The following is a 25,394-nucleotide window of genomic DNA, read 5'->3' as shown; positions in this document are numbered from 1 at the left end:
CTAAATTCTGCTTTCTCTTCATAAATATTTAATATAAAAGAACCCTTCCCTTCCTTTAAGTACAAGACATTCACAGATTAAATAACAAAATTGCAACAAAGTTTAAAGATATATTTCCCTCATTTGCTAAATGAGTAAGTTGGACTAGGCTACATCCTATGAGTCTATCCATTTATATGAAAAGAACAGTTGATATTATATTGTGTTTTAATTTCCTTAGGCTTTGACCAAATTAAAAAGGGAGTCGTCAAGAAATTTCATAGAATGTTCACTCTGAAAGAAAAAGAGGTATCCACTGGCACCTAGGGAAAGTATGCGATTTCCTCTAGGGTAGACTTGATGCCTGGGAACACACATGCACATTACATTTCAGAACTCTGACATAGTTTCCTAAGCATTTAACTCCTCCTCAAGTGGAAAAACAACTACCCTATTCCCGCCCTTTATTCATAGCTCTCCCCTCCTCCCTCTTTTATATCCAATTATGATTCAGTTGTGATTTTCCTCGAAAGCTTGGGAATTAAGGTAAATTAGAAAAGTCCAGTTATTTTATACTCTTCTTTAGTCTGGAGAAGAACCAAATAGGAAATCCGAGTTTGTAAGTAAGCTTTTTCAAGGACAGAAGTCAGTCAAGCTAACTTCTACTCAGACTGCTTCGGTAGTTGGCACGCGACATGATTGACAAGAACTGGTAGAAGGAAACTGTTGTGAGAGGCGGGGGATTGGGGAGGAGAGAGACAAAGAGGATTTTGCTGGTATAAAACGTTGTAACTAGTCTAGGGTGGGAGGGAGGTTGTTCGTTTCAAGAAGAAGCATTGGCTGAAGAGGATTATTTTCCTTGGGTTTATCTTTCCCCTAGCTAAAAGGGCAAAGAGGGGAGAGAGAAAAACTGGGGGCCTGGGAAGAGTGGGGTGGGGAAGGGGGTGGGGGCAACCAGCAAAGCGTCACGTGGCAGTTCTCTGAGATCGGTGCTGCTCCAGGGTTTCTACTGTACTGTTCTTCCGGGTTGAAGGTGCAAACCCTGGCTGGGTTCGGAGCCTCCAGCTTGCAATCACCGGGTCCCCTCCCGGGCAGGCTCTCCCCCTCCAAGGAAAGGTCAGTTTTGCGGAGGTGCTTTCAGATTTGCTGCAGGTGCAGGCAGTGTGGCCGTGGGCAGGAAGCATGGAGCAGCTGTTTGGGTTGAAGCCACGGAAAAGGAGCTCAGGAACCTTTACCAGACTCCCATTTCTTTGCTCTGGGAAAGAAATTAATTTCGATGCAAAAGGGGGCGGGGTGGTTAGAATCCGACAAAATGTAATTTGTTGGAACTGGAACTCCGAAGCCAGTTCTGTTGCTAGCGGGGAAGGGGTTTGTTCAGAAACAGCGCCGGAGTTGGAGGTGATGATTGTATGTGCGCGGGAGATGGCAGGGGGAGGATGATAAGAAGAGCTAGATTCTGCAGACTTATGAGTCGGGTATGTCATTAGCGGAATAAATGATGGAAAGCGGTAGCGATAGGGAAAGGGAGATGAGAGACAGAAAAAGAGACGCAGAGACAGAGACAGACAGAAACAGAGAGACAGAGACTGAGGCAGAGACAAAGAGGCTCCCAATGTTGAGTGCCCGGGCTTTGTACGCTTTATGGCTGGCGGGCGGTAGTCTTTAAAGGATCGTACACTTCAGAGGCCCAGCTCCTCTCCACTGCTGGAATGGAGCTTAATAGCTGCCCTTAGTTTAATAAATAAGGAAACTAAGGGCCAATTAATGACTTGCCCAGGGTCACTCCGGGAATACGTGGCCGAGCTGGAATCTGCACTGAGATTCTTCCAAGTTCAGCCCGCTTTCTACTTTACCAGCTTGGTTGCTAGAGGGAATAATTCTAGTAGAGCTAAGGCAAAGAACGTGATTTTAACACCTCAGATTGCGTAGGTTGTGGGCATGTGTGCTTCTGGAGTGAGATCTGCCTTACATCGCCCACTTGACCCGTGAAGGAGACTGAAGGGGAGGGGGTCCTGGTTGTCTGGCCATTTAAAGGAAGGTTACATTCCCGAACTGATAAAAGAGGGACCGGAGCTGGAGGCCGTCTGCATGTATCTAATTTAAACTCCTAGATAGAAATGACTATTATGCAGCAGCAACCAATCGGCGTCCAGGGGAGATTAAAAATAGCGGTTTCTTTCAGCTGTCTACGTGGTGGGAATTTCGGAGAGCACCTAGGAAGTCCGTCGTGGGAGGGACTAGCGGAGGCGGTGGCCTTGGACCTGGCGGTCTAGTTGGGGCCAACTCTCGGATTAGAGCTAATGTTTGTTAGGCAGTCATTCCTCCGTTGGTATGTTTGGCATTGACCACATGATCACTTTTTTAGCATGTCCTTTATTTGCCCTCTTTGCCCGAGGCATTCATACATAAAGTTCTCAAAATGACTGATTGGAGTGCTGGCGCAATTCAATGTTAAGTATGTCTGTCCCTCCCCCTTTATTATAGGCTAGCGAGACTAGGTTCGGTGCTCCACTTTTTTTCCTTTGTAAACTTTGTTTTGACAATTAGCCTTGCCCTTAATCTCCACCTTCCCACCACCTGAACCTTTAGTGTCTCTTTGTGTGTGTTCCCCTTTTCCGATAAGTCAGTTTTCAGATAAGATTAAGCCGGACATTATTTACAAAAGAATTTTATTAGCAAATGTATTATTCAAACATTTGTCCTTTTAGCCTGCAGTTCCACTCCCACCCAACCCTAATCACTAATTAATTGGGCAAATGACTTTTTTTGTCCCCGTAGGGGACAAAATAAGTTTTGATTTTTCTAATGGAACTGACTAGTAAGGGGCATGATGATCTAAAGGAGGAATGTGAAAGCGAAGTGAGAGAGGTGCAGAGTGATTGTAGAGTTCAGAAAAGGAAATTCTTTTTGGAATGGTGTAAAACACTCATGAAGGAATGAGGGACATAACAGTTCACACTTCAGAAAAGGAAATTCTTTTTGGAATAGTGAAGGAATGAGGGACATAACAGTTCACACTTATGTAGTATTTGAACATTTTCCAAATCTTTTACTTTCCATTCTTGACTTGAAATTGGACGCTAAAAGATGGATAGGGAACTGGACAGGTGGAGGGAGGAGAATGGAAGGACATTCCAAACATTGGGAACATTGTGAGCAGTTAAGGAGGCAGAAAGTTAGGCCTGTTTGGAAAACAGGTTTAGGTGGAGGGAATAGAATACAGGGTCAGAAAGATAGTTGCTGGAGCCCGTTTGTAGTTTATCTTGTAGGCAAAAGGGAAATAGTTTTCTAATAGTTCTGATATGATTAGTTTTGAGAATATATAATGGTATTTTTATAATATCAATAGCAGCCTAATAAAAATCATCCTATGAATAATGTAGTAGTAATTATGTATACATACATATATATGTATATTTAATTCAGATTTGTGATTTCATTGGCATAGGAAACTCCTATTACTACTCTAGATCGTCAAATCATCAAGTTTTTATTATTGCCTACTACATATTATTGCCTATTACTTGCTAAGTGCTGGTGATGTAAAGAAAGGCGAAAAACCAGGTCTTGCTCTCTAGGAACTTACATTTTAATGGGGACAACATATAATCATGTAGGATATATACAGGATAAATTTGAGGTAATTTATAGAGGAAAGGTGCTGGAATTAAGGGGCTTTAGAAAAGGCTTCTTGTAGAATGTAGATTTTAGCTGGAACTTGAAGGAAGCCAGGTAGGAGAGTAGGTGAAGATGAGGAGGGAAAGAAGTATGTCCATGAGCACAATCAGTAAATTTGAGTAGTATTATATTTGATAAACAACAAGGAGACTATCACTGGATCACAAAATATTTGAATAAGGTATAAAAAGACTGGAAATTTATGAAAGGGTTTAAAGTTATGAAGGGTTTTAAAAGCTAGAGTGCTTTTTATTTGGTCCTGGATATAATAGGGAGCCAACTGGAATTTCTTGAATGTAAGTAGGGAGGGGAGGGAAAAGTTGACATAACCAGAACCGTACTTTATTTAATTATTTATTTGTGTGTTTATTTTTATTTTTCCAATTACATGTAAGGATAGTCTTCAACATTCATTTTTGCAAGATTTTGAATTCCAATTTTTTTCTACCTTTGTCCCATACCTCCCCTCCAAGACACCAAGCAATCTGATATGGGTCATACATGTACAATCATTTAAACATGGTTCCATATTAGTCATGTTGTAAAAGAAAAATTGGAACAAAAGGAAAAAACTGTGAGAAGGAAAAAACAAACAAAACAAAACAAACAAAAAGGTGAAAATATTATGCTTCCATCTGCATTCACTCTCCATAGTTCTGTTTCTGGATTCACATGGCTGGGCATTTTCATCCCAGCCAATCTGTGATTTAGAAAGATCACTTTGCTGAAATGGAGGATGGATTGTTGAGGTGATCAGCAACTATTCTGCAATTTACAATTTTAGTTACCTCTGGCATTGAGAAAAATAAGTGACTTTCCTTGGGTTATCCAGACTGTGTGGGACTTTAAAAACCATTCATTTGAGAATGAGGCCTACTTTCTATCCACTACTACAAATTGAAAGATTACTTTTGTAGCAATATGTAAGAATAAATTGAAGAATGGAGAGACTCAATAAATTTAGACATTGGAAGGAAATTGTGAAGTTGTCCCGGCTAGATGTGATAAAGCCCTTAATTAGGCTGGTTGCTGTGGGAATAAAAAGGAGGGACACATGGAGTTGTAAAAATTCCTTTGTTTATCTGGGTATAGGGTTTTCTCTCACAACAAAATAGAATTTTGTAACTGGCCTATTTTATGTTTCTTGTATGAGACTTCCCACATCTCATTTCTGTGCTATTGTCTCTCAGGATCTGTTTCCCTACCTTCCCAACTCTTAAAATCCATAGCTTCTTTCAAAGCTCAATTGGAGGACTTCATTTCCTTTTCTGGTTCTTCTCATCCTTAGTTGTTAAGACCCTCACCCCCAGATTATTTTGTACTTTTTTTGGTATATATATATATATATATATATATATATATATATATATACTTTTCTAATTTATCAGTATACATTGTGCATTACCTCCAGCCTCCCAATACAGTATAAGTTCCTTGAGAATTGGTGACCTTTTTAATCTTTGTTACTCTTCCAGATAGTTTGGAGGCTGGATCATAGTAGGCACTTGATAAATGTTTTAATCAGTGAATACAAAGTATTGGGTTAGAGGGTATAAGAAAACAACAGTGAACAAGATGTGATTCATACATAAAGGAGCTTACTGTATATATATATATATATATATATATATATATATATATATATATATATATATATATAGTAATGGGGAAAAGACATTTTCATAGAAAACAAACTACATGATATATATCATAAACTCTCCTGAAAATTGAGGGAGAGGAGAGGAGAGGAGAGGAGAAGAAAAGAAAGGAAAGGAAAGGAGAGAGAGAGAAAGAGAGAAAGATAGATAGAGAGAGAGAGAGAGAGAGAGAGAGAGAGAGAGAGAGAGAGAGAGAGAGAGAGAGAGAGAGAGAGAGAGAGAATAAAAATGAATTTTGAAAAAGCTAAAGTTGTTGACCCATTCTTTTTAAAGTCCTTCCTAGAAGCTCCATACTACAGTGTGGAATTTTAAAAATGTGAAATGCATACCCTTGGCATTGTAGTCCTTGGCAGGCTCTCTGTTAAGGAAACTCTGGGACAGTGGCAAATCTCAAGGGTTTTGCTTGAGTTTATTGAATAGGGGATGACATAACTTTGGAGACCAAATAGAGGATGACTAGATTGGGCAGAGACTTGTGGCAGATAGAGCAACCTGCATGTTCTGGTAGTCCTCCAAGTATGAAGCCATCAGGGCCTGTATCACAGTGGTGGCACAATTAGGGGAAGGAAGGGGATGTATTTGAGAGTTATTGCAAAGATGAAATCTACAGACTCTGATAGCAGATATGATATAGTGAATAAGAGATAGTGAGGAATGGAAGATTATACGTAGATTATGAATCTGGGAGACTGGGATGATTTGGGTGCTCTTGGCAGTACTAAACAAGTTTGGATAGAGAAAAGGTTTAGGGAAAAAGATAGTGAATTCTGTTCTGAACATGTTAAGTTTAAGATGTCTCTTGGATATCCAGTTGGAAATGTCTGAAAGGAAGTTAGAGGTGTGAGCTATTAGGCTGCTTAAGAAGATTTGAGATGCCAGTTAAATATGAAAGTTGATGAAATCACCAATTGAAGTAGTGTCTGGAAGAGCAGAAAAGGGCCTGCACAGAGCCCTGTGGGATGCCCACAGTAAGTGGGAGGAGGACTTAGCAAAAGAGACTAAGAAATTCTTGATGATTCAGTGTCACAGAAGTATCTAGGGAAATGTCTCAGGGATTTGTGCTTGGCCATGTACTATTTAACCTTTTTATCAATGCCTTGGGTAGGAATGGAGTGCTCATCAGATTTATAGATGATAAAAGGTTTCTAGGACTAGTTAACATGGTGGATTACAATGCCTGGATCCACAGGAGAAGCTAGCAGGGATGGGAAACCTTTTTTTCTGCCAAGGGCCATTTGCATATTTGTAACATATGACAAAGGCCTTATAGAATTATCAATTTATAGAACTCAAGGTAGTGACAGGTTATTATATCTAGCTTTCAGGTCATTATCATCTGTGATTGTCTTAGGAAATTTCAAAGGCCTTATATATCTGATCAGGTCAAATATTCCCACCCCAAAGAACTTTGAGGAACAATCCCATTATATTTTCTTCATCACCCCTAATAGGGATATTTTTGGAGATTAAAATTTAAGCAAGACATGTATAATTTCGAGAGTATACAGAGGACTTTTACTGGGATAGTGAAAAATCTTGAGGCCATATCATATGAGGACTGATTGAAGGAACTTGTAATGCTAGTCTGGATAAGAGAAGACAAAAAGGAATATGATGCTGTCTTCAAGAATTAGAAGGGTTAGATTTATTCTCTGAACTCAGAGGGTAAAGGCAAGAGCTGAGGGTAGAATTTGCAGAGAGATTAATTTAAGTTTGATGTGTAGAATGGTGAGCTCCCTTTCTCCTGAGAAGTTCTGGCCTATCAGGTACATCAGTATTTTATAAAACATCAAATAATTATGAAGATAATGTGGCTCAGATTGCAAGTATGACATCAGCATAATAAATTTATTGTCAATTCCCTTAGTCTTAACATGACATAGGATGAATTAAGAATTTCTTTAGCAGCTGGTAAAGTTGAATTGGCAAAAAGTATTTATGATAAAATAGCAAGTGTTATATGCTTGGCTCAGAATTTATCAAAGATGCCAATTTGTATGTCAGTGGATTTTTAAGGACAGTGACACAAAAAGATGTGGAAGACATATGGTCAATATTTGGATGCAATATGAATACCCGTGTAGTTGTGAATCAGATAACAAGTTTGTCCAGTAGTTTGCATTTATTTGGTTTGACAAATGATCAGACAGTAGAAGAGTCTATTACCAGTTTTAAATCCCTCTTCCTTTCCTCCAAATTACAATAAAATTTGTAGTTAACCCTAACCAGAATAAAAATGGGATGCTACTCTCCCAGATGTGTCACTCATTATTTAGGCAATTTGGAGAACTACTTCACTATGAGGTACAAAGATTCTGGTTCTCCTTAATGGATGTAGATCACATGGCTGGACTTTTTTGTAAGTGTCCCAAGAAATGCATCTTCTGGCTAGTGTTATCTTCATTTACAATTTAGGCTTGATGCCAGGAAAAAGGTCCTAATAAAGTTGTCCAGAAGTGGAATGGGCTGTTTGAGAAGTAGTTGGGTCATACTGCTTTGTTTAGAGACTATACTACTTTTTGGAAGAAGTAATACCTTTTGTGTATAGATTTGATTAGATAGATCTTGGGATCCCTTCCAATTCTCCACCAGTAAATTTGGGATCTATTTGATTACCATTAAAATGCTGTGAAATAGGTACTACAGGTGTTAACCGTTTTATAAATTGGGAAAGTGAGATTCAGGTAAAATTACTTATGGTCAAAACCAAATGTCTGAAAATTAGCATTCTTATTTATTTCACCATGCTGCTTCTCTGAACATTCATTCCAATGAACAAAGCTGGAAGAAGAGTAGGTAATAATGGAGAAGACATTCTTTTGGTGGTGTCTATAATCTTTCCTGAAATATTGTGGTGCTTAAACGAACCTTTTTCAGGTGGGTGAGTGAGCTAAGACTCTGAGAGAAGGAGCTATTTCTCTAAGCTTATTCAATTAAATGTTGTTTTATTTAGTAATTTGTAGATAGCCAGACTCTTTTACCTTCTAAAGAGTGGAAAAGAAGAGATAAACAAATCCAGAGTGATGGTAGTTATTTTATACTGTCCTTGGGAACCTCCTTAAGTCAATTGGGAACATAGTGGCCAAAAGTGCCCCAATAAAACCCCTCTCCTCCCTATAAATCCAGATATTCTTTGGAAAAATTGTGGGATTAGATTGCAGAGAATGCATTCATAGTATCTAATTAAGCCTGCTTCTTAAGAACTAGCATTTGAGATTTTTATTTTTAAAATTAAGATTAAAATTAAGATTGCAACATTTTTTTTGCCCTTTCACTTTTTCAACTTCCAGATTAGCCTAATGAAAATCACAGAAAGGAATATGCAGGCTTTCAAAGGATATTTTCTTTAGAATACTATGTATGATCCTACAACCGGAATGAAGAATGTAGAGTCTAAAACTCTTCTTGTTGATTAAAAAAAAGTTTCAGATGAACTAAATGTAGCCTTGAAGGATATTGTCAGATAAAATGATTCTCATGTGTATGTAAATAATTTTTCTCTCTCTTTCTGAACTGTGGAAGTAATTTTGTTCTATGATCTGAATATTTACATGAGAGAAATTAAATTGGAATTTACAAGAGAAATTAAACATGGAAACATTATTGTCATTAAACATCCATAGTATATGGGTCAAATAAAGGGATTTGTCTGTTGAATGAATTTCTTCAAATATTTGAAAATGACATTGTACTAATTACATCAAATTCTGATATACTGGTACATTTCTTCCCTCCCTCCCTTCCTTCCTTCCTTCCTTCCTTCCTTCCTTCCTTCCTTCCTTCCTTCCTTCCTTCCTTCCTTCCTTCCTTCCTTCCTTCCTTCCTTCCTTCCTTCCTTCCTTCCTTCCTTCCTTCCTTCCTTCCTTCCTTCCTTCCTTCCTTCCTTCCTTCCTTCCTTCCTTCCTTCCTTCCTTCCTTCCTTCCTTCCTTCCTTCCTTCCTTCCTTCCTTCTTTCTTTCTTTTTTTCCCTTTTATTTACAAGATATATGCATGGGTAATTTTTCAGCATTGACAATTGCAAAACTTTTTGTTCCAGTTTTTCCCCTCCTTCCTTCCACCCCCTCCCCCAGATGGCAGGTTTTCCAATACATGTTCAGTATGTTAAAGTATAAGCCAAATACAATATATGTATACATGTCCATACAGTTATTAAGAATTATTAAGTTATTAAGAATCGGACTTTGAAATAGTATACAATTAACCTGTGAAGAAAATAAAAAATGCAGGTGGACAAAAATAGAGGGATTGGGCATTCTACTCATTTCCCAGAGTTCTTTTGCTGGGTGTAGCTGGTTCAATTCATTACTGCTCTATTGGAACTGATTTGGTTTATCTCATTGTTGAAGATGGCCACATCCATCAGAATTGATCATCCTATAGTATTGTTGTTGAAGTGTATAATGATCTCCTGGTCCTGCTCATTTCACTCAGCATCTGTTCATGTAAGTTTGTCCAGGACTTTCTGAAATCATCCTGTTGGTAATTTCTTACAGAACAATAATATTCCATAACATTCATATACCATAATTTATTCAGCCATTCTCCAATTGATGAGCATCCACTCAATTTCCAGTTTCTGGCCACTACAAAGAGGGCTGCCACTAACATTCTTGCACAGGTCCCTTTCCTTTCTTAAAGATCTCTTTGGAATATAACCCCATTAGAAACACTGGTGGATCAAAAGGTATGCATAGTTAGATAACTTTTTGAACATAGTTCCAAATCGTTCTCCAGAATGGCTGGATGTATTCACAATTCCATACTGGTGCATTTCTTTAGTGAAATTCACAATAATGTAAAGAGAAGAGTTTAATCATCCACATTGGAAGTAGAAAGCAGCTTAAAATATACACTGGTTGCCCAGGTTTTATTTTCCAAGTTAGTAAATAATCTGTGGAATTAACCCATCAATGTAAGTATTTCTAATAAACACTCAAAGTGGACAGAGACATGGGACTGGAATTGAGCAGGAAGAGGAAATAAAACTGGATTGAATTTGGGAAATTGGGTAGTGTTTTTAGTAACAACTCTGCTTACTGTAGAAGTGCTCCTTTTAAAACTGAATATTTTGGGTTAGCTTGATGGCATAGTAGATAGAGCACCAGCCTTGAAGTCAGGAGGACCGAAGATCAAATGTGGCCTCAGACATTTAATACTTCCTACCTGTGTGACCGTGGTCAAGTCACTTAACTCCAATTGCCTCAGGGAAAAAAAGAAAGAAACTGAATATTCTATATTTTATTTTCTATAATATTTTATAAAGCTGCAAATCTTGGGGTATCAGGATATTAGAAAAGTAAAAATGTTAAATAATCTAATGTAAGTATAGTGCTGCATGTTAGCAGTTGTGATCCATGTTTAATAGTGTGATGGAGAGAGTGTTGATTTTGGGATCAGGAATAAAAGCAGAATTCAGACTTCAGACAATAGTTGTTAACAACCTGGATAGACCACTAATTTCTCTGTTACCTTATTTGTAAATTGGGGATAATAAAGGTAGTGTCATTAGGGTTAAATGAGGGCAAACTTTAAAGTGTTGTTTAAACAATTACTACATCATCTAAACTATGTATTACCAGAAAAGGAGTCATGTTTGTCATGTAACAAGAGTGGGAGACAATTCTATCCAAGCATTTGTACCCTTGAGATATTAAGAGAGCAAGATCACATTCTTCATTCAGAAAGAATTATCTGTGCTAGGTGCTGGGGATAAGAAAACTCCAAAACAATTAGTCCTTTCTGTAAAGGAATTTATGTATTGTTGATTGGAAACATTGTATACCCATAGAGGAAAATACAAAATATATATCAAGTAGTTTCTGAGAGAAGTGCCCTCAGCTATGGGGGTCAGGATGGGCTGCCTGTAAGAGGAGGTGGTTTTTGGGTTTGATTGCTGAAGGAATCTAGGGAATGGAGATCCTTGAATAAATTGAGTAGGTTTCTGAGGGAAAATGTTTGGGAAAATTTGGACTATGATTAGATAAGGTTAGAAAGGGGAGGGGATACCTGCAAAAGTATGTTGTTGAATGAGTTAGACTTTGCTAAACAACTTTGGGAATTGCACTACAATGTTGCTATGGATTGTGTTCTGAGTTGCCAACAACTGACTTATAGACCATGTTTTAGCATATACCTGGTTTTAAAGTAGGAGGCTTGCTGTTTATGAATACAACAAATTTTTTGTCTATTTTTTGAGACTTCAGAAGCAAAAAAAATTAATTTTTCCCCTTCTTTCTTTTTCTTTATTGAACTCATATCCAGTACATTGGAGGGGATCACTACATTAAGACCAACATGGCAAGCATACTGAAAACAGTGGTGACGAGCTATTCAAGTCCTTTACTCATTAATTTGGGATCATTTAAGGTGCTACCTGGGAAAACAGAAGTTTTACGAACTTTTCACACCCATCAGACCCTATGGTGTAAAGCTCCTGTAAAACCAGGTAAAGTTTAAGTTTTATGTGAATCAAAATGTGAAGTAATTTTAGAAGATTCCTAAAGAGAATCAAATATTGTATGAATCAAAGAATAATAATGTAGTACCATCAGTCAGTTCTAGTTCTATGTTAATTATCTTTAGATACTGAGAAAGGGATTGTCTTATCAACTGGTTTTCTTTTGTCAATGGAGAAGATCCCTTGCAGAAAAATGGAGATAATTTTCATAACTGATATGCATGCATGCACACATACACACACAAACATATGTAAATGTATATGTACAAGTCTCTATAGACATTTGAGTTCCTTCAACTGGAGTATAACAGAAAAATGAACATTTTCCTAACTCTCCTCCTGTCGGTCTTCAGAAGATGAGAATATTTATTGCCCAGTTTGCTTGAAATTACCTACTAGTTTATGAGCTTGGCAGAGAGTTAGTGGTTTGATTTTTCCCAAACTTAAGATCCTTATTTCTTTCCAAATCTTCTCCTTTAAGACAATTCCTTTATCTGCTGACCACAAGGAATCCACGCTGATGGAATATTTTGTAGTTTTCTTTCCCCATCTTCTTTATAAATGAGGCAATGATTCCAGAATGCACCAGGGGACCTTTGGTTTAAATAATTCCTTTGCTAAAGGGATGATTCTCTTTGTCAAAGGAATAATCACAACTCCTTGTTATTGCTTCTATGATTTGGTCAAACACAGTCTAATATGAACCTACTAGAAATATTGTCTAGAGAGTAGAGATTGGACTAGGAGGAGACCATGTTATTGAGTAAATGGCTGATTCAGAGTTGAAAAGTAATAAATTAGGTTAGGCAGACCAACTCCAAATGAAGAAAGTAGTCACTCATTCTCTTGTATTACTGAGTCTAATTACTGGGTCTCTCTAGCAGCATTAAAGTAGTCTTATTAACTTAGAGCAGGGCTTCTTAACCTGAGGTACAGGGGCCCCTTGGAGTCTGTAGATAGATTTCATAAGGTCTGCAAACTTAAATGGAAAAAAAAGTTACATCTTCGTTTCGCTATAATTTGTTTCCTTTGTAATCTTATGCAAGATATAATTTATGCATAAAAATTATTCTGAGAAGTGATCCACAAGTGATGTCACAGGGATCTGTGACACATAAAAAAAAATTATTCTCAGACCTAGGAAATCTTTGATCTGAACAACATTGTGTCTTAGTAGTATGGATTAAATAAAAGTCACACATATGGAAACATGCACATTAAGGATATTTTAGCATAAATAATATTTATTTAAATAAATAAAAAAATAAAATAAATTAAATAAAAAATTGGTGTGAATGAGAAAATTTAGCTTCAATTCAAAATTCTTAATAAGCATAAATCTTTAGATATAAAAGAGATGTTTTCTAGAATTTTGCTGCTGTTTGGGGAAAATCAGTCTAACAATAGCTTCATTTAAACTTTAGGGCAAAGAGTAAGGGTAAGGAAAAGACTTGAGAAAAGAACTGGAAGATAAAGCGTTTGGGAAGGCCTGAGAAGACGAAAAAAAATGAAACAAAACAAAGCTAAACTTCTAATCCGAAAATGGAGAGTTATTCTTTTAGATTATCTAATGAACAATAATTTAAAGTTACTTCATGTAAAATCTTATGAAAATTGTATGTTTTATAAGGCATTCGATTCACTAACTACTCAATAATCAAAGACTTGATTAATGAGGAAATTAATTAATTAATTTTTAAATTAACTTTTAAAGTGAAATAATCTCAGAATTTATATAGTTGGTTTAAAACAACTAGTCAGTTCTGATACCCAAGGATCATTATCCAGTTAATAATAATAGTAGCTCATACATATGAAGGGTGATAGTTGCAACATGTTTTACACATATGTCTTTGATACTCACAGCTTTGTAAGATATTCAGGGTGAATTTAATTTTCTCATTTTATAGTTGAGGAAATTAAGTGGCAGACAGGTGAAGGAATTTGTTTAAAATCATACAGTTAGTGACAGAACTAGTTTATTCTCATCATTCTATCATTTTTATTGCATGACAAATGACAAAAAGTATGTGAACTTGTCATGTGGTAATGGTTAGTTGGGAAATTGGCTGTGAGAGTTTTCTGTCACTTGAGAAAGCTACTAAATAGAACATTTATTTACATCATTTAGTTTAATTAATTCCATTTTATTTACATTATTCAGTAAGGGAAAATAAGTCTTTTGCAAGTGGTGAAAAATTTTTGTGTACTCAACAAGAAAATAGCCTTTCTCTATAACAGAAATCTGTTATTCAATCATTCTTCTTTGTTTTTATTGAACCAAATGTGTTTTTTCTCTTTGTGTGTTATAGGAATTCCATATAAACAGTTGACTGTGGGGGTCCCCAAGGAAATTTTTCAAAATGAGAAGAGAGTAGCTTTATCACCAGCTGGTGTTCAGGCCTTGGTTAAACAGGGTTTTAATGTGGTGGTGGAATCAGGTGCAGGTGAAGCCTCCAAGTTTTCTGATGATCACTACAGAGCTGCAGGAGCTGTAATCCAAGGGACACAGGAAGTATTAGGATCTGACTTGGTTGTCAAAGTAATTGACTTTTTTTCTTTGTTTTCCTCATTTGCCTTGTATGCTAAAATAGTTTTATAAATGTGCTTTATTTTATATGAAAACTTACAATGTCTTTTAATTTAAATAAGTGGCTTTTTGCTGTGAATTTCAAATTCCTATGTAACTTTTATTAAGTGTAAAGAATGGAAAGGGAAACTTCTGTGTTATGGAAATGTGAGGTTTTTTTTTTATGGCTAGTGAAATTTTACATGCCATCAGGTTCTATCTTTCTCAAATATTTAGAACAAGTATTTATGTGATTTTGGAATTTAAAAAATGGTACATATTGAAGCCTGGATCTTGCTGACCCATAATCTTTTAATAACTAAAAGACATCATGATTTAAAGTGTGACAGGTGCTATTTGTAGGGAATAATTATGCCAAAGAAAGTAACAACAGATTGAATGACAGTTTATATTGTTAATATGTTAGTAAGTTTGCAGAATCCCCAGATTTTAGAGGTGGCACATCAGTCTAATATCTTCACGTTACCAAATGAGGAATCTGACCTGATCACCTATTAAAAATTGATATAATAGCAAGTTTCTCTAACAAGCTTAAAAAAAAAAGGTTAGGGAGATAAAAATTACTTTCCTCATTGGAATACTTATAGCTTATGATATTTCTTAGAAATTGTCTAAAGGTCTAAAGCAAAGTATAGTAAGGTCATAATTGCTAATAAAGTCAGTAAGAAAAATTTACAATTTCTGATTTTTGGTGATGCTCTAGTTACAATTTAAATAATTTTATGTGGCGGACGTCTAGATGGCACGGTGGATAGAGCACCAACCCTGAAGTTAGGCGCACATGACGTCAAATGTGGCCTTAGACATTTAACACTTCCTAGCTGTGTGACCCTAGGCAAGTCACTTAACCCCAATTGCCTCAGCACAAATATATATATATATATATATATATATATATATATATGTATATATATGTATATATATATATATATATACATATATATATATATATATACACATACATACATACACACACATATACATATATATACACACATACACATATACATATATGTATATGTGTATGTGTGTGTATATATATATATATATATATATATATATATATATATATATATATATATATATATATATATATATATATATACACATACATATATGAATTCCAAGCACCAGTTTAAAAATTTAAAATTTAGAGTATTTATGTTTTTTCAATTATTAAGGGACAAGAATCTGACATTTTAGTAATATGGGAAATTCCCTTTATTTATGCAGGTTGGCACCTTCTCTACACCTTATAGTCTTTAGAGAGTTGCCCAAACTAGTGTATCAAATACTAATTGAAGCTGACCCCTTATAGACTAAGAAAACTACAGATTCACAATATGTATTATATTTTTCTTTGCTTTGTTGAACATTTCCCAATTATGTTTTAATCTTTTTGTGTTACATAAGACTTTGTAATTTCTGTTAACATTGAATTCTGCTAGTTCTTCAATATGGTTTTAAGCTGCTTGGAAATATAGGTGAAGAAAATTTCTCAACTTTCAAATTTCACTTAAAAAAAGTAAAAATTTATAATAATAATAGCTAGCATTTACATAACACTGTCTTCAGGCACTATGCTGAGTGCTTTAATCTTGTCTGATCTTCATAGAAGTTCTGGGAAGAAGGGGTTATTATTATCTACATTTTACAATTGTGGAAACTGAAACAGTGAAGAGCTATCAGAATTCAGTGTTACCAGAAATTGTGATTATGTCTTTATCCTTACCCTTTAATTATGTCCTTATTGATATTTTTTTGTGAAATATGAAAAAAGATATATATATATATATATATATATATATATATATATTTTTTTTTTTTTTTTTTTTTTTTTTTTTTTACATGTTGTAGTTTTTAATCATAAAACTGTTGATCTTTTTTCTTCAGGTTAGAGCTCCCATGCTAAACCCTGTATTAGGCACCCATGAGGCTGATCTTTTAAAGAAATCTGGCACACTGATTAGTTTTATTTACCCAGCTCAAAATCCAGACTTGCTGAAAAAACTTTCCGAAAGAAAAACTACAGTTCTGGCAATGGACCAGGTTCCAAGAGTCACCATTGCTCAGGGATATGATGCTCTTAGCTCGATGGCCAACATTGCTGGGTAGGAATAAATATTTATTTTAAGATTAAAAATAAGTAAGTGTAAGTTATAGCAGAGCAGTATTATAAAAGCATTTTCATTATAATTCCAATCTTATGTGTTTGATTTTTTCTGTATAGTTGTTTCTGATTTTTGGCTTTTTGCAAATAATTTAAGAGTTAGTCTTGTTTCATTTTATCTTAGAAGGTAAGTGATTATGTATCTATATCTGTATCTATCTATGTCTTTCTTCATTTAGTTTGTTAAAGAACTGTCTTTTTCATTTCTTCTACAGTTATCTTTCAGTTTGTTTTCATTAATGGATGAATATAAATAATCTGAATAGGTACTAATAATTATTTGAAATTTATTATATGTATACATATATAATTTCTGAAGATTTACTTCCTTAATGATGTTTCTTTAATTAAGAAATCAGATGGTATTTCTTGAGTTTTTGCTTTGTACTGGGGATGGTGCTTTATAAACATGTTGGGTGTCAGGGGGAGGACTAGGCTGAGGGAAAAGCCCATAAGTGGGTTATCTCTACCAATAATTAAAAGTTAACTTGAGGTTCTATTTTTATTTTTTTATTTTTATTTTTATTTTTTATTTTTTATTTTTTTTTAATTTTTTATTATATATATATTTTTTATAATATTATCCCTTGTATTCATTTTTCCAAATTATCCCCCCCTCTCTCTATTCCCTCCCCCCGATGACAGGCAATCCCATACATTTTACATGTGTTACAATATAGTCTAGGTACAATACATGTGTGTGAATATCATTTTCTTGTTGCACAATAAACATTAGAATCCGAAGGTACATGCAACCTGGGCAGACAGATATTAGTGCTAACAATTTACATTCACTTCCCAGTGTTACTTCTCTGGGTGTAGTTATTTCTGTCCATCATTGATCAACTGGAAGTGAGTTGGCTCTTCTTTATGTTGAAGATTTCCACTTCCATCAGAATACATCCTCATACAGTATTGTTGTTGAAGTGTACTTCTGGTTCTGCTCATTTCACTCAGCATCAGTTGATTTAAGTCTCTCCAGGCCTCTCTGTATTCCTCCTGCTGGTCATTTCTTACAGAGCAATAATATTCCATAACCTTCATATACCATAATTTACCCAACCATTCTCCAACTGATGGACATCCATTCATCTTCCAGTTTCTAGCTACAACAAAAAGAGCTGCCACAAACATTTTGGCACATATATGTCTCTTTCCGCTCTTTAGTATTTCTTTGGGATATAATCCCAGTAGTAGCGCTGCTGGGTCAAAGGGTATGCACAGTTTGATAACTTTTTGGGCATAATTCCAGATTACTCTCCAGAATGGCTGGATTCTTTCGCAACTCCACCAGCAATGTATCAGTGTCCCAGTTTTCCCACAGCCCCTCCAACATTCATCATTATTTGTTCCTGTCATCTTAGCCAATCTGACAGGTGTGTAGTGGTATCTCAGAGTGGTCTTAATTTGCATTTCTCTGATCAGTAGCGATTTGGAACACTCTTTCATGTGAGTGGATATAGTTTCAATTTCTTCCTCTGAGAATTGTCTGTTCATATCCTTTGACCATTTATCAATTGGAGAATGGTTTGGTTTCTTATAAATTAGGGTCAGTTCTCTATATATTTTGGAAATGAGACCTTTGTCAGAGAGGTTCTATTTTTAGATAAACTTTAAAATGTCTTGTGTAAATAAAATGTGGAATCATTCTGGCTTTCACTGTAGCAATAGTAGCATGTGCTGGCATTTGGGTATTACTTCAAAGTTTTTGGAAGTAATATTGCTTATTTTATATTTTGTTGCTTTCCCCCAGTTACAAAGCAGTTGTACTAGCAGCAAATCATTTTGGACGTTTTTTCACCGGCCAGATTACAGCAGCCGGAAAAGTTCCTCCTGCTAAGGTAATAAACAAGAACTCATTACTCATTAAAAAGATGATTTCTCTGCTTTTGAGGTTTTGAGGGAATAATTTAAGTTTATCTAATATAATAAAAGTATGAGTATTTTTTTTTAATTGGTGAATTGCTTTATTCAGTGGATTAGAAGACATTTTTTTTTTATTCTCCAAGAAAGAATAATAATTAGGCATCAAGCCCACAGATCCTGAAGAATCTTAATAGAAGCTCTCTTACCTGTTTCTTAGCTTTCATAGGCTCTTCTCTTTCCCTTTTGCATCTTTTCCCCTCCCATGTTCCCCAGGAGCAAAGGAGCTTTTGTCATTATTGGGGAAACTTAATGCACTAAATTTCTCTCTCTCTCCCTTCTTTGTGCAGTTGCTAATATTGTCATCCATATGCTACTCAGGAATACCCTATCTATAAGTCCCATGGGTGTGTGCCCTTTGAAGTGCCAGGCTCATTACCATTCTATGCACAGATCACCCTTTTGAAAGGATATTGCACTTTTTGTGGACCTCTTCTCTGATGGAGAGGTAGTGATAAATACGACAAAGTATGAGTATTTTTGAACTACTGTATTAAAAGCACATTATATAGAATTTCCTTTGCAAGATTCTTTAATAATTTCCCACTAATTTGTTCTTCTACCTCTCAACATTCCTCTAGAGACATGGTAGGCCTTACACCTTGAATAGTTAAGTTTTTGCCAAATGTGATAGTATACATGTGATGGTGTACACCTATAATGCTCTTCTGTTGGGGGAGGGGAGGTTGGTGGATCTCTTGAGCTCAGGAATGATTGTTTACATTAGATCTGATCCCAATATGCAAGCCTCTGCGAGTAAGGGGCCTACCATTCTGCTTAAGGAGGGATAAATAAATCAAGATCAGAAAGGAGGTCAGAACTTCCCAGGCTGATCTATACATAGCCCCCAGTACTTCTAACCTTGGAAAGAGAGGGAGGCCCAGTATATATCCCCACTCCTGCCCTTTAAAATGTATAACTAAGCTTGCTTTGAGACTGTAAGTTGCAAAATTTTCTTTTTTCCTTTTCCTATCTCCATGGTTTCTTTTATTGTGTTTTCCTACCTCTAGTCTCTTCTTTATCCTAATCATTCTTTACATTGATATCATAGTAATCATCTTAATGCAAAGATCCAGCAGTGACCTAGCATAGATGATTGTGTGCAATTTTAATTTATCCAATGAGCAGTTGAATACCACAACTTATCACTTATGACTTTGGCATCATTGGGAAGGATGGTTTGTATAAAGAAAAATCAATTAGACTTGTATAGTAGTTCAAGTGAGGAGAGGGTAATGAAGATCTAAACTAGGTTTAAGGCAATGTGAATGGAGTGGAGTGGAAGGGAGAGAAGTTGGGAGCTACTTTGAAGGTAGAAATGCCAGTAAAAATACAATTGGTCATTTAACTGGATTATATGGGAAGGGGTGAGAAAGGGGAAAGGAGAAGGAAGTGGTTATAATCAGCACTGACAGATGCTAAGAGAAATATAGAAGAAGCACTGAGAAGAATTCACCAGTTTTGTCAGGTTGGTATCTATCTATGACCTTGGGAAGAGCAGTCTAGAGTTAGTGAATATGGATTGCTGACATTTGGAGGAGAAAGATAGTATGATAGATTGAAGGGATGGAAGGATCAAAGAAAGTATTGTTTCTTAGAATGATCAAAGAAAGTTACCAAGTTCTTTTCCCTCAAGAGCATGGATTGCAGGTGTGTACCATCATACCTGCCATCATATGTCTTTTTTTTTTTTTTTTTTTTTTTTTTTTTTTAATAAAGACTATTTAAAAAGTGTTTTTTTATTATAAGATATTTTCTTTCTTTTTCAAAGGTTTTCTACTGATAGCTTGTTTCTACATTCCTTAAAATTCCCTTTACAAGCCTTCTCCTTCCCAGGGAATAATTTCATATAACAACAAAAAATATTTTAAAAAATAAGAACAATAAAAAGAAGAGGAAAAATCAATATGACTAATCAGCACATAAAGAACTCTGAAAGCATAATTAAGGTTTCACTTCATTGATCTCCATTTCTGTAAAGGAGTAGAAGTTATTAGCCATATCTTTTCTTTGAGGCTATGCTTGTTCTTTTTCTACATAATATTTTCACTAGTACCTGGGAATTTCCAGTTCTAGAATTCTATGATTCCGAATTATCATCTAGTCCATGTAATTGTTAGGTGCATATACTTGTGAAGGATTTTGTTTATAGCGTCATTCCTAAATTGATGGGAGGATATAGGATGAGACACAAATTGGTGAAATTACAAATTGGTTTGTAATTATTCAGCATTTGCTAAAAGTATATGGATTATTTAGCTTGGAAAAAAAAAGTTGGAAATGTGCTCTGATAATGGTGAGTAGTTCTATTTTTCCACTGAGACCAAAACAGTACTAAAAGTGTTTAGCCTGAAGCATGAAGGATTTAAATAAGATGCAAAAAAGAATTTCTCAACAGAGAAGAAAGTTAGATACTCAATTAAGTTACAAAAAAAGATGATCTTTAAGCATGAATTCCTTCACAAATAGGAATAATTCTCTTCTGTTGAAGTTGGTCTTAAATGTAGTCCTTTCTATAATCCGAGAATTAACCCAATACTCTTTCTAGATTTTGTTTCTGTATTGGAGTCAATTTTGCAGCTGCTGGAGCCCCTACTTCCTTTGCTATTTCTGGATGCTATTGCCCAGGATGACTGGAAATGAGGAAGTTATTGACATTTGTGGGTTGTTGTATGTTTACAAGCATCATTAATTCAGTGAATACCAGATAATTCCTGAGGAACATTGTGTTGCCTTTAATTGCACGATTTATGGGCAGTGTATCTGTTAGGCTTTCTTTCCAGCAATACTCAGGAATTCATTTCTAAGGTTCATAGAACATGAAACAAGTTCTTCCTTGTCTCTGGGAGAATAGGTAGGTTTTTCTATCAAAGGAATTATAAATTCTTGGGATCTCTTGAATTATACCTCTAAATAGTGAACCGGTTGCCATTACTTAAACTTTAGGGGCATATTTAGTTTAGTAGTGTAGTAATGCTTTCACTTTATATTTGAGGTAAGCAGTGAGGAGACACCTCACTAAAGTTATGCTTTTCTTGAATGTCTTAATATTCCTTGAACTTACAGGAACTATGTGGCTCAGTGAATAGAACATTGGGCATGGATTAAGGAAGACTCATTTTGAGTTGAAATCTGGTCTCAGATACCTACTTTCTGTGTGATCTTGGGCAAGTCATTTAGCTTTGCCTTGGTTCTGTTTGCCTGAAGAAGGAAATGGCAAACCACTTCAGTATTTTTGCCAAGAAAAATTCAAATCAGGTCATGAAGATATATATGCTTGAATGATTGAACAACAGCAAAATTCCCTGAATTTAGGAGATGTTGGAATTTCAGGAGAGGTAGCTAAAATGTCCGCAATTGAGGTTTTTGTGGAAGTGGCTTTTCTAAAGTAAGAACAATTTACTAATTTTTAGATATTTTATAATATTGATATTGCATTAGTTTGTTGATTGAAATGCTAATTGTTAGATTGAATGGAGACAGGTGATTAGTTAAACAGTTTCTATTTTGAAAATCCGTTTAAAGAAAAAAGTTGATTTTACTGCCTCCTAATGCAGTCCATTTACCAGCTAATAATCTTTCAAACATTTTTGATAATGAATTTTGTTTTTTAAAATAACAGATTACACTTCCTAATCTAGATTCTTATCATTGGTGGTGGAGTTGCTGGGCTTGCATCTGCTGGAGCAGCTAAGGCTATGGGGGCAATTGTTCGAGGGTTTGATACCAGGTGAGTATTTTGTGATTCTATTAAGAGGACAGTTTTTTTTCCCATTTAACTATTAGAATACCTTATTTTTGTAATCTGATTGCCTAGTAAATTGAAAATTTTTCTTCTTTATGAAATAGCAAATTGAAAACTTTTCCCTCCTAAACTCCTTATATGCAAATGGATTTGGGTTCCCATAAATCTTGTAGTTCCCTTCAATAATTCACCCATCCCCACCTGTCTGTCCTTAAGTTACTGATGTCTGTATCTTCACAAAAATTTACCACAGAAGGTCCACCCATAGAGTTGGTAGTCATCTTCATTTTTTCGCTACATTGCAAGATCAGCTTGTATGTGTATTTATGTATCTATATGTAAATATATATGTACATAATTTTATTATATGTTAGAAAATAAATAAAACTATCTAAAGATTTTTAGAAAGTAAATGTTACTACCTAAAATTTTAAAAAATTTCTCCTGAAAAAAAAAAGAGCAATTTCAATAAAGAGCAAACAATGTGCATTATTAGTAATTGAAACACAAAAATAACCAACCCTCTCCTATTATTCTCCAAACCTCACACCTTATAAAGCTGCTGGTATTATGTAGATTGATAATGGTACCAGGGTTGCATGGAATCTCAAAATTTCAGCATTAAAAGGAAGCTCAGTGACAAATTCTAATTCTTAGCTCCCCAAAAGATCTTTTCCAACAAACCTGAAAAGTGGTAATCTAGACTTTTTGTAAGCTGTAGGTTGCTCAGTGTCACATGGACTGTAATAAGTTGTTAGTAACATAAGAAGATTGGCACTCATGACTTCTGGTTCTTAAGCTAATGTAGTTTCCAGTACCTAACAGTATTAGGCTAATCTTAAAACTTTTTTTTTTCTCCCATGCTAAATTTCCCTAGAACCATCATATAACCTTCAATTATGTGTATTGTCTCTCCCAGTTAGAAAGTGAGCGAGGGCAGAGGCTGTCTTGCTTATTTGTTTTTATCCCCAGAACTTAGCAAAATACATTATAGATAGTAAATGTTTATACCTAAGTTTCTGTTTGTTTATTCTTCTGCTGATGATGTGGCATAAAGTCCTGCTGCCATTTTATTCGCCCTGCTGATCATAGTCTGGTGTGTCAGTAATATTTAAAAAATGCTTCCACATCTGAACATACTATTGTAGGATGTGATTGGACCAGGGTGATAGAGTAAAATGATGTTCATCTCTCATTCAGTAAATATAGGGCAATTCCAGAAGAGAAAAGCAGTTTGTAAACTTTAAGGCACCATATAAGTGTTGGCAATAATTATCATCTCCTTTGTGGTGTAAACTATACTTCATTTAATGTGCCAGAGATTGTATTGGCTTTTTTTTTTTTTTTTTTTTGTCAGCTATTTAATACTTTTGTCTGATATTGACCTTGAGTCAGCTTTCTAAGGTCTTTGTCATGTGAACAGGCATCTAGCCACAACTTCCTCATTCCATTCTGTACATTTGATATTTTTAACCTAAATGGAAGACTTTACATTTGTCCTTATTAAATTTCATTTTGTTAGATTTGTCCCCATCATTCAAGTCTGTTGTGTGTTCTCTTTGTATTCAGATCTTTTAATTCACCCTGTCTCCTCTCTGTCTGTCTGATTTCTACTTCTTTGGTAGCAGACAGATACACATCACTTGGGAGATATATTTTTTAATTTAAAATTTATTTATTTATAATTTAAATATAAAAGAAAAAGAAAAAAGAAAAGAAAAAAAAACATTGCTATGTGCACGGAAGAACATAAGAGAAGATTCAAAATATGACAATAAATATCTATTTAAGGAAAGCCTACACATTATGTTCAGAGCTGTCAATCTTTGTTTCTTTGTAGGTTTTCTTTTGTTCTCTGATATGCACTTTTTGTTTCTTTTTTCCACTCTTTCCACCCCTCTACTTCCTCTAAGAAGGCTGCAATTAAATGCAGATATACATACACATATATATGTATATATCACATTTACAACACATGTATAGATATTTATATATATCTATAATCATATACATATATACACAAATACATTCATATATATCATATACATTAAGACTGTAGTATGTTTGTCCTTTCTCTGAAAGTATGTAATATTTTTCATAAATTCAAGTGTTAACATATTTTTCTAAATCCACCAACTCATCATTTTATACACCTTAAACTATCTAGTTATTTTAAATGGTCTAAAACAATATTGATTAATGTAGTTGACAGAGTAATTTTCCTATTTTTCTCTTTTGACTAAATCTATTTTAGTTTTAACTTTGAGATCAGTGATTACTATCCTTGCTTCTTGTTTCTAATAAATTCTCCTGATCATTATTATGTTTGTGAATATCTCTTATTTTTCCTATCTCTGCTTTATTTCTCATTGCTACCTTGTTTGGTCATTACTTAATCTATTTCCTTAGCTCAAAGGATATCTCCATTATCCTCTGCCTTTACCCTTTCCTTCCCACTTAAACCCATTCCAATTAATCTACATACCTTACCCCATTCTGTTAAATTATACACCCTTTTATAAGCTTATCCTATTACCTTATCCCCTTGTTTGTTTATAAATTTAGAAGACTTTTATATCAGTCTAGATATATATACATACTGTTCCCTCTAACCCCATTCCCATGTGACTAGGATTCCAGAACTACCAGCCCTTCTCCCTCATCAAATTTTTCTGTATCATTTTTTCTTCTTGTACCTCATTTATATAACATAATTACTCTTTTCACCTTTTTCTGTAGTTTTGTTTTTTAGCATCATACTCAGTTTTACCCCAATCTTTCTTTCGAACTACCCACTTAATACTGACAATTTTAAGACGTTATTTACATATTTCCACATATAAAGCCTAAAGTTTGTCCTTGTTGAGTCCCTTGAAATTTGTCTTTGATGTTTACCTTTATTTCTTTTAGATTTTATGAACTTGATAGAAAATGTGACATATATTTTTGACCACAACTGTAGTTCTTTGCTTTTTGATTATACAGTGTTCCAAGACCTGTGGTCTTTTAATGTAGCCACTGCTATGCCTTGTGTGATTCCAATTGTGGCTGTAACATATTTGAATTGTTTTTTTCTTGTTGTGCATAATCTTTTTTCCTTGACCTGTGGACTTAAGAATTTGATTATAATATTCCTATAGATTTTCCTCATGTGATGATCATGGATTTTTTCTATTTCTGTTTTTTCTTCTTGT

The 25,394-nt window shown here is 35.0% G+C and overlaps 1 protein-coding gene across 2 annotated transcripts in view; it reads left to right on the top strand.

Moving 5' to 3' along the window:
• The first annotated feature begins 426 nt into the window (after nucleotides 1-426).
• Nucleotides 427-25,394, top strand: part of NNT (nicotinamide nucleotide transhydrogenase) — a 100,862-nt gene continuing 75,894 nt past the window's right edge. The window contains exons 1-6 of one of the 2 annotated variants that reach the window (XM_074282560.1): nucleotides 427-525; nucleotides 11,577-11,760; nucleotides 14,085-14,314; nucleotides 16,256-16,473; nucleotides 18,286-18,373; nucleotides 22,097-22,185. In XM_074282560.1, coding sequence (XP_074138661.1) covers nucleotides 11,610-11,760; nucleotides 14,085-14,314; nucleotides 16,256-16,473; nucleotides 18,286-18,373; nucleotides 22,097-22,185 — 776 coding nt within the window. In that variant the 5' untranslated portion in view covers nucleotides 427-525; nucleotides 11,577-11,609. Of the gene's footprint in view, nucleotides 526-946; nucleotides 1,096-11,576; nucleotides 11,761-14,084; nucleotides 14,315-16,255; nucleotides 16,474-18,285; nucleotides 18,374-22,096; nucleotides 22,186-25,394 lie in introns of those variants that run through there. The other variant, XM_074282559.1, reaches the window with a different exon arrangement.

This window comes from Sminthopsis crassicaudata, chromosome 1 (assembly GCF_048593235.1).
Source record: "Sminthopsis crassicaudata isolate SCR6 chromosome 1, ASM4859323v1, whole genome shotgun sequence".
Lineage (NCBI taxonomy): Eukaryota > Metazoa > Chordata > Mammalia > Dasyuromorphia > Dasyuridae > Sminthopsis > Sminthopsis crassicaudata.
Note: the sequence above shows the minus strand (reverse complement) of the source record. Positions and strands in the feature narration are given on the sequence as shown.